The 9,925-nt window shown below is 35.8% G+C and overlaps 2 protein-coding genes across 2 annotated transcripts; one reads left to right on the top strand and one right to left on the bottom strand.

Annotated features, from left to right (window-relative positions):
• The first annotated feature begins 770 nt into the window (after positions 1-770).
• LOC104224201 (deSI-like protein At4g17486) lies at positions 771-2,765 on the top strand. Its single transcript, XM_009775797.2, has 3 exons — positions 771-1,006; positions 1,151-1,438; positions 2,374-2,765. Exons 1-3 carry the CDS (start codon positions 874-876, stop codon positions 2,619-2,621), a joined length of 669 nt encoding a protein of 222 aa, XP_009774099.1. The 5' UTR covers positions 771-873; the 3' UTR covers positions 2,622-2,765.
• A 727-nt stretch (positions 2,766-3,492) lies between these two features.
• Positions 3,493-8,690, bottom strand: LOC104224194 (uncharacterized). Its single transcript, XM_009775787.2, has 10 exons — positions 8,467-8,690; positions 7,130-7,214; positions 6,775-6,849; positions 6,650-6,686; positions 5,124-5,207; positions 4,947-5,007; positions 4,501-4,607; positions 4,088-4,153; positions 3,755-3,906; positions 3,493-3,667 (listed from the first exon to the last, which is right to left on the bottom strand). Exons 1-9 carry the CDS (start codon positions 8,543-8,545, stop codon positions 3,811-3,813), a joined length of 690 nt encoding a protein of 229 aa, XP_009774089.1. The 5' UTR covers positions 8,546-8,690; the 3' UTR covers positions 3,493-3,667; positions 3,755-3,810.
• Positions 8,691-9,925: the final 1,235 nt, after the last annotated feature.

Genomic DNA, 9,925 nt, shown 5'->3' with positions numbered 1-9,925 from the left:
ATCTAAACTTGTGTGTTTTCAGGAAAAATAACAAAATGAAAAAAAATATATTGCGGGCCGGGCGGGTCTTTGGGGACATGACATGTTGAAATTTTTCGGGTTAAGATCAAACCCGCCCCGCCTCGCCGCACGCCATTGCCATTCCTATGTGTGGTTGCTGGGTTGACCACAATCCCTTCTAATTTTTTTTTTAACTTTTTACTTTTTTGAACTTCCTTAACAGAAATCCTGTATTACAAGATATACTATACTATACTGTATCTCAAAGTCTTTAATATTAAGAGATGAATAAGGTTTGTTTAGTTTCTTTAAACCAGAATGATTGAAGATAAAGGGTCCATAATCATTCCATAACAGTAATCAAATGCCCCTTCATTAGTTTAGTGAGAAAGAGAGAGCCCCATCCCAATATAATAAGGAACCCACTCCTGGATTTCCAGTGGATATCATAATGAGTGTACGTTACTTTCTCCCAAAAAAATAGAGCTTTTAAAATTTCAAAAAACTGGATCACCCCACAGCTCAGATTCCTAAGTTTCCAACCTATATAATATCTTTTTAAAGCCTCTTTCCCCTAATTCCCTCTCAAATTTATAAAAGCCTCTTTTCCTCTGCTTTCTATACATTTTTACAAGTATATAACAACAAAACTAGACGGCGCCGGCGCTATCACGCCGCCGATAATCTTCTCCCAAGAGAAGAGAAAAAGAAAGAAAACCCATAATTCTCTTTCTTCTACCTGCTAACATATCTGAATTTAATTGTCAAAAATTCAGTCTTTGCTCTATAATGTGGCTGGTTATTGTTTTTTAGCTATGGTGGCAGAGTAAAGGAGTGAGAGGAGAAGGGAAAATCTGTGGGTTCTATCCAAAAATGTTGTGCAGAAAGAATTCAGTTAGATGTGGGCGTGGAACAGTGCCAGTGTATCTAAATGTGTACGATCTCACATCTATTAATGGCTATGCTTATTGGCTTGGTCTTGGTGTTTACCATTCTGGTGTTCAAGGTCAGCAATAACTCAGACTTTTTTTTTTTTTTTTTTTTTTTACATTTTGTAGTGCTTTATTTATTAGATCTAGGCATATTTAGGTAGCTTAATTATTTGAAAAGCAAGAAATTTTCTTAATTAATATTGTAATTTCTTTGTTAGTTCACGGAGTAGAGTATGCATTTGGAGCTCACGAGTATCCAACAACAGGGATATTTGAAGGGGAACCGAAACAGTGCGAGGGATTTACGTTTAGGAAAGCAATTTTGATTGGATGGACAGAGATGACTCATAGAGAAGTGAGGGGAGTAATGGAAGAGCTTGCTGAGAAATACAGAGGAAATGCTTACAACCTTATAACTAAGAATTGTAACCATTTCTGCAATGATGCTTGTCTTAAACTTACAGCCAATCCTATCCCCAGTTGGGTAAATCGACTTGCACGCATCGGTAAGTCTCTTAATCAATCAATTAACTATGAGTCGGCTATATGAATCATCTGAATAGTGGTGCACAATTCATATCTAAAACAGTCGGGGCTCATTTGGTACGAGGGATAAGGGATATTAATCCCGAGATTAAATTTGGGACAAGTTTATCTCATGTTTGGTTGGGATATAATTGTGGTATAACTAATCTCAGGATTGATAACTAATCCCGGAATAATTAATCATAAGATAACATGTTTCCAACCAAACGACCCCTCATGGTTAACTATCCTAAGTATGTTTCTTATTATGTTAGTACTACTTAATATGTAATTATACTATATATTTCTTGTCACTTTATGGAGTTCCAAAATATTCTGTCTTCTTTGGAATTTTTTGTTTTCTCATGATGTTGCTGAATTAGGAAATTTCTTCAGTTTCACACACTGGTTCTTGTTCTGTTTTGCAACTGAATTACTTTTTTTTTTATTTAAAAAAAAGCCCAATGCACGAAGTATCCTGTGTTCATGTAAAATCGGAGAAGGGCCGCATCTTAAGGGCTGTGAGGTAGACTGACTGCCCTGATGCAAATATCCGTGAGTGATTAATTTCACCGCTCGAACCCGTGACTATTAGGTCACACGGAGACAATTGAAATATCTTTGTTGATTAATCAGGTTTTCACATTGAGAGATAGCTTAATACTAGGAAATTTATGGGGCCCAGATGTGGCCTGATAGCTACTCAAAGTCGTAGAGTGTAGTAAACGTCCTATTCCCCAATTGAAAAGCTAGTTCTGAATTATAGGAATTTGCTTATCCAAGAACTTTCCTTGATATGGTTTGATGTGATTAAAATATTGTTCTGATTCTTTTCAAATTTGGTCGGTTCCTGTTTTTGCTACCGTACGTCAATGCCTTTTAATTTGGGAATTAATTGCGTCTTAATTTTGTGTAGGTTTATTTTGCAATTGCATTATTCCAGTGAGCTTGAACTCAACCAAAGTTGGCCATCATCGGATTGAAGACAAAGCATGCGATGAAGGGGAGATGAAGAAACTAAGAAGCCGCTCTAATAGACTGACTCCGTCGACGGATTCATCTTCATCTTCGGAGGAAAAGTCGTGCTCTCCGCCGCCAATCAAAAGTAGAAGCAACAGAAGCAGAAGTCCAGTGCCTTCATCTTCAGCCTTGATATCCACATAGATTTCTTGATAATGAAGGCCACTCCACATGATTTGTTCTGTTCTACATTTGTTCTTTTGCTCTCCACTTTACTTCATAAAGCAAACAACTCTGAAATTTCTGTACATGAATGATTTCTATGAAATGGGCGACAGCTCATCAACATTAAATTTGAGTCTTGAAAGGCAATTATAAGAGCTTATTAAAATATAAATAGTTCCGCCATTCTCCTGAGTTTGCAGTATGTTGGATGACATGTTCAGACCAAGCAATACTTCAAGACCAAGAGGTCCTAATTTGGTTTAAAACAATAACAAAAAAAAAACGTAGTATAATTTGACACATCAGATTTAGGGTGACTAGGAATCTGTTCTGCTTTTCCTTTTTGAGAATAATAAGTTGCCTTTTTGCAGCTTTCGGCATCAAAAGGCCTCCTTTTCCTCTAGTTTTACCAAATACCAAACCCCTCACAAATTTGTTTACCAATCTTTTATTCTTGCGCGCCCATTTCTAGACTTATGCTATACCTGAAATTGGACCCACAATCTTACCGACCTATCATATGTCACAAGTCAAAACACTAACTACTAGCTCTCTCTCAAACCTACCATGGAATATGGTAGCCTAGTTGTAACACATGTATTTGCTGACTTTTTGATCCGTTCCAAAAAGAATAACTCTTTCTAAATTTGGACACAATTTAGCTTAAATTTCTAATTCTACTCTTAATGAGAAGTTTTTATATCCACATAAATACTCTCGACCTTTTTTTGACTTGTTTAGAACCACAAATTTCAAAAGTCTTTATTTTTTCTTAAACTCCGTGCCCAATCAAACAGGTTAACGGAGAGAGTGAAAGATAGAAAGAAAATCCTTAAGGAAGGATAACCAATAAGAGTAACTATCTATATATTTATGTTGAATAAGAGTAGTTGTATGAAGAATAGCTCCACTTACCATTCCATATCTTATCTTAGCATACAAGTCGGGAAAGGGGGAGGGGGAATAAAGGAAAGGAAAAAAAACATTTCCAAACAATAGTATGCGCAGCTTGACTTGAACGACTCCTGCACAGGGATAATATTTTTATTATCAGCAAACCACTGCTGAACAAATTTCAGAAGTCAATCACTATGTGGAAACAGAGAACCTACTTCGCATTAATGAATAATATTTGGTGCACACAGTGACATGCCAAACAGCAGCGTTCTTAGCCCTGCTTTGCTCTCAGTGACTCGACAAAATTATCCAGGATCAGAGGCCACGCAAGGAAGGGGTCATAATTGCTTAAGTCTGGAAAGCTAATCTGTTACACAAAAACATTAAGATAGGAGATAAGACTTCAATCTTAACATTGAGTCATCAAAGTCGCCACAAGGATTCTGATGCATGCAACTGTCAGATGACAACCTGATTGCTCATATTAGGTGATGACACAAATGGAATAACCAAGACATTGACAAATTGAAAGTGAACTGAAGATTTACCTCATTAACAAACCTATAAAATCCCATCCATTGATCCATGTTTATAACCTTGTAATCAGTCTGCGTCTGCACCAGTAACCAAGCACATAAGCATACTCCTAATTACTAGAAGTTAGAAAGATTACTCTGATCCAATGCTGCTGAAGGTTCTTCTTCAATAAATATGGAACAATGACTAAAAAACGCAAGATTTTCAACAGGAAAGTCTCCTTTTACAAGGGAAGTGATTCAGTATCCAATATAAAAGGAGCTATATATAGAAGCTGCAGGGTTCCCGGTCAAACAAATGGTTTCCACTCTAGAAGGAGCTCCAGAACATAAATGATTAGCAGTAAATGATATCATTCAAAAGCACCCTAAGGGCATTATCAGAGGCCGATTATAAATAGCAAGTGGAGCACGGTGCAACTCACCTTCAAATACTGAACAAGCGCGTCAACTTGGGGTCGAAATTCAAACCCTAAAACGAGATCAAGCAGGAGACAAATGCTCTCGACGTCTATGCTCTTCTGCTTCTCCTCTAGAAAAGAGGTAAGAAAAAGAGAACCAGTAATCAGAAGAAAGAAGACACACTTCAAATATGCAATTTACCTTCTGCTACAAAAATAAAATTTTCTATTATAAATGCATTGTAATAGGGAAATAAAATCTAAACGCAGCATAACAGAACAACTTATTCTTTCCAAGCTCCAAAGCCTTATATTTAATTATATATTTTCATATCAATATTTTATAAAAGTATTCTGTACTTTTTCATCTTTGTTTTCTTTTTCAGTCTAAAGCTGATCAATGAATCTTTCCTTCAAGAATTAATATGTTACTTGATGTTACACAACATGTGACAGAGGAAGCACCATACCTGTCAAGCAATACTGAAACGCATAGGAGTAGAACTCCACAAAATTTGATGGCCTTCTAACCTTTTAAAGAAAGGAAAATGTGGATCTTAGTGGAACAGAGCAGCAATCCGTCTCACAGCAGAAGGGCACCAAAAATTTCACATAGCATGAGCTGAAGTTCAAATATAATTAGGTACCTCCTTCTCAAGTTCTGGAAGTGCTTTCTTCAATTTCTGTGCTGTGTCAGCTCTTAATGCTTTGAGGCCCCTCCGCCACTCATCCTAGTAGTCAAAGCAATGGTGAGTCAATAAGAAGCATACAACCAAATCTAAGCAAAGAAAGCTATCAAATCGACAAAAAGCCCAGCAACTGCATACCATAACAAAATGGTTAATGGGTTCTTATCATTATTTTGGATTTGTGGAAGAGGGAGCGGGAATATTTGTTAATCTTCGTAGAATCAAACAAGACAATCTACACTATGACCAAAAAGAATAATTGTATCCCTAGAAAAACCTGATACACATATTTCTTGCATTTTACTAAGTGATAGGCTTATAAGTGCTCACTATTTTACAAATGCTCACTACCCTTAGTATTTTGGCACAAATTGATCCTCCATTAAACTTTGGTGCAAACTAAAACTAATTGGACTAACAATAAGCCAAGCATACATTTTCTTAATGAAATGACCCAAGCGTGGTCATAGTAAAACGTTGAGGTACAGTCAAGAAACCATGAATCATTAGAGCATCAAATAAATGCATGGCTTTCAATACTGTAGCAGACAACACTAATATCTCAACAAAAAGTCTAAACACCTTATGTAGTACCCAACTGATGTGGCAGATAATGCAGTACAATAGAATAATCATATAGAATTAGGTTTCCTACAATAAACAGCTATTATTTCCGTATCTCCAACTTCCTTCCAGAAGATGCTGCAGAATTATTACTCAATGAATGTAGCTTCTAGACCTCACTGGACACTGATCATAAACTTCCAAAACATAAGCCCAGGGATGAATTCTTAAAAAAAAAGATTCTCTAGGCGCATGGCAAATATTCCTTACTTTAGATTACGTGTCATCCCGGACAAAAGACTATTCTACAAGTATGAACATGTTCAAATGGGCATATCTAAGACACAGGTGGAAAAAGCATAATTCAATAATCCAATTGAATAATCATCCTGACCAAACAGACAAAAAATGCACACCAATTCATCCATTTAGCTTGCTAATTTTTGCAGGGACTGGCTTGCCTGGGGAAAAACATTGCAAGACTGTCATCCTGCAGAGTCAGTGCCTATTTCCTATGTTCTTACTCTATTTACCAATGCACAGGTTAAGAGTAGTTAAGCATTTAAGAGAAACTGAAACTTTGATCAATTCTCTTCAGCACCCTTTTCACGGGAGTACCCTTTGGCACAAACTCCCTAAGATAACAAAGAACATTTATATGCCTTGAAAAGAAAGAACCCAGCCTTAATTTAAGAACTACAGTCTCAGAACCCAGCCTTAATTTAAGAACTACAGTATTTGAGATAAACAGACATAACAGATGAGTTTAATTTTCCAAGTATGGACACAATAGACAATCTTGCAAGGAAGAAACAAAAGCTACCCGTGAAAGATTGAGGAAGATGATTGAAACAGCAAAAGCAGTGTAGTACATACTGCAATGCTAAAGTAATATTAGTAGTAGCCAAACAAATACATACCAGTGAAAAGTATCCTTGTTTTTCAGACTGCATCTTCCTAAAATTCAAAGTTATTGTTATTAAACCTCTGAAGATGTAGGATACTTCATACAAACTAACAAGTAACAGAGTATAAGGGATCTCACCATGCAAGCATCAATATCCTGACATCGGTATGTTCGACTTCCAAATCAGAACAAAGAAACTCAATTCCTTCCGGGCTAACCATGAAAAATATGAAGTGTATTAATCAAGTGCAAAACAAAGGAATTTAAACAAGCTGGTGAAACTGCCGTAGTTGGGTGGAAAAGTTGAACGATAATATCCATATTTTTTCTTCTTTGTTTTTCCAAGCATAACTTTCTTGCTTCAAAATCTAAGACTTTCTTCCAGGAAAAGATGGATATTAGGAGCACAAACAACATAACGTACTTGTAATGCTAGGAAATTACAGAACATGGATTACACCGATACAAAAGAAAAAGGGTAATGCATACTTACTCAATCATACCAGACGAAGTATTGGCATATGTATGAAAGAATTGATCGATACGTTCCAATTCCTTATTTGCTGCTTTACTTGAAGCTGAAGCAATGAAAACGAAGTGAGATACTGTTGTAATGCAGCTTTACTGCATACGTTATATTCTACCCATAACACATAATGACCAAAAAAAAAGAACAAGTGTCCAAGAGGTCTGAGTGCATTAATAGAGTAGTTCTCAAGCACCTATGACAAAAAGTTCAGCAGATACAAATCAAATGGGACATAATTTCTGAGACAACAAATCCACATTCAATACTCCCAAACATTCCGAGAATAACATCTCACAAAGCCATACCCAAACACTCACAAAAATCAAAACAAAAAAAGGACTAAAACCTAACAACACCAACCACATTAGCATCAAAGCCTACACCAACTGGATACTCTGTAATGGCAAGTGGATGATACCCTGGGATGACCTTAAAGATAATGTGTTTCCTTTTATGTTGGGCACAGGAGGAAGAGGGTTAAAGACTTAAAGGTAAACCAGTGAAAATTTAAAGCACTACAGAATACAGGAAAAACTAAAACTCCTAACCTATAGTGCCTTCTTCTTTGAGTGTGAGGACTGTGGTTTGGGGGGGGGGGGGCTTGACAGTGACACTGTTCTGCCCCGATGGTCATAGCTGCCTATAGTTTGTATCTTGACCAGATTGTTGCAACAAGTACTTACACCATCTCCTTACTACCACTAATTCAAGAATTATCATCTCTACTCGAACAACATTCCAGAAAAACTTTAATCAGATAGCGTAGTTCAAGTGGCAATCAAGTCCCACATGCGGCTCACAAGATTCTAATAAATGAACAAGTTCTTACGGTAAAACCCTCCTTTTTTTTCCGATGGCGGTGGTGTCGGGATAGCTTGCACGTAGCTCAGCTATTCCATTGAGTACCCACTACCTCCCACTAGTACAAGTACCGGACTATCGGGTAACCTCTACCCTCTTGTCATAGACACTTCACTGAAACTAATCTAATTGTACATGTCCCAAGATTTGGAAGCCACTAATGCGAATTAACCATCAGTTATCAACATCCAATTTCTATGGGGTCTACATGATCTAATACTCATAAAAACAAAAAGGGAAGGGAGAGGGTTACATGATCTATCCAAAAGAAAAATAATTAAAATCTTTATTCAAAGAATAGGAACTTTAAAAGTTGGGAGAACATTCACATAAAACAACATAAACTCCATGTGCGAAGCAAACATGCAATACTAATTTTTCGAGAAGATGCATTGGAATCAATAATTAAAATTGTAAACAATCGGAAGAGGAAGTTTTACCGGAGCGAAACAAATCGACGGCAGGATTGGTGGAGGCAGCAGAACCAGTAACGCCCTTCTTGGATGAAGTACGAGGCATCTTCAAGTAATAGAATTGGGGTAAAAGGAGAAGCGTCAGAAAAGAAAAAAAAAAATAGAGAAGAAGATGATGATCCTCGGAGTGAACGGTCCAAGGGTCGCCAGAAGAAGTGGGTGTTTCTGGAATTTGGTGTGGGGATGAATGAATATATATATATATATATATATATATATATATATATATATATATATATATACGCGTATCGTCCAAATTCGAAGGCGGCGTGTGGCAGTAACAAAAGAGAGAGGAAGCTTCGCTGGCGTTTGGGATCGACGAATTGCAAGCAAGTGTTTTGTTTATATGTTTTGAAAGGGGTCGTGATCAGGTGTTAACACACTTCTCAGCCGTCTCATCAACTGGGGGCTACAAGTACAATAGTTTCTTTTTCTTTTTAAATCAACAAGTACAATTCTCACGCCACAAACTATTTATAATTTATAATTAATAATCAATCATGTTTATATATATATACTAGTTTAGTGTACGTGCACGTGTACCACGCGTCAAGTAAATATATGTACAAAAATAATGCTTTTGACTACAAATGCTTCATCCCAATTTTATATATTTTTTTATCAATTTAGCATCGATATATTTGTGATAATTTTCATATATACTAACCTTAGCTTGTACTACATTTTCAATTATTGTAATTTAAAGAGGGGAGGGGGGAGGAAATTTAGAAAACAATATGAAAAATTAGAGTTTTGGAATAAGAAAAATGAATCTAGTCATCTAAAAAATGTAAGGTTATTCTCACCATTTTATTCCCTTCGTTTGAGTCGTCTGCTTATTTTCATCTCATAAAAGTTTGTATAACCAAAACTGGCGACAATATATAATAAATATCAAATATGTGAATAAAGTTACAGACGAACATAAAAAATACTAAGCGACATGAAGTTTAAATCAATAATTAAAGCTTAGATCATAAAATAATATGATTAAGTTATCATGCCAATAAAAAATTTACAAGAACTATGAAATACATGGCACATTTAAAAAAAATTAAAAGACTGAAAGAATTCATTCCTCCTAATCTCGTCCCAAAATCATGTGAATACTATATTCATTAGATAAATAAATATCAAATACAAAATATAATAGAAGAAAATCGAACTTTTCTGTAAAAACCTATCAGAAAGAGAACTAAATAACTTTCAAAAGCCTATCCAACAATTAATAACTAACCATGGAAGGTTAGGAACAAACAAAATATTGAAATAGCAATACTTGTGTCGAAATAATTGAAAGTTTTAGACTGAAAAAGAGAAAAAAAAGAGGTTTCTGAATGTTAAATCAATAGGTAATTTGACTTCAAATTGTAGTCCTACAGGCAATCAAATATTTATTTGATGTATTTTTTTCCAACTTTTCTGT

This window comes from Nicotiana sylvestris, chromosome 3 (assembly GCF_000393655.2).
Source record: "Nicotiana sylvestris chromosome 3, ASM39365v2, whole genome shotgun sequence".
Taxonomy (NCBI): Eukaryota; Viridiplantae; Streptophyta; class Magnoliopsida; order Solanales; family Solanaceae; genus Nicotiana; species Nicotiana sylvestris.
Note: the sequence above shows the minus strand (reverse complement) of the source record. Positions and strands in the feature narration are given on the sequence as shown.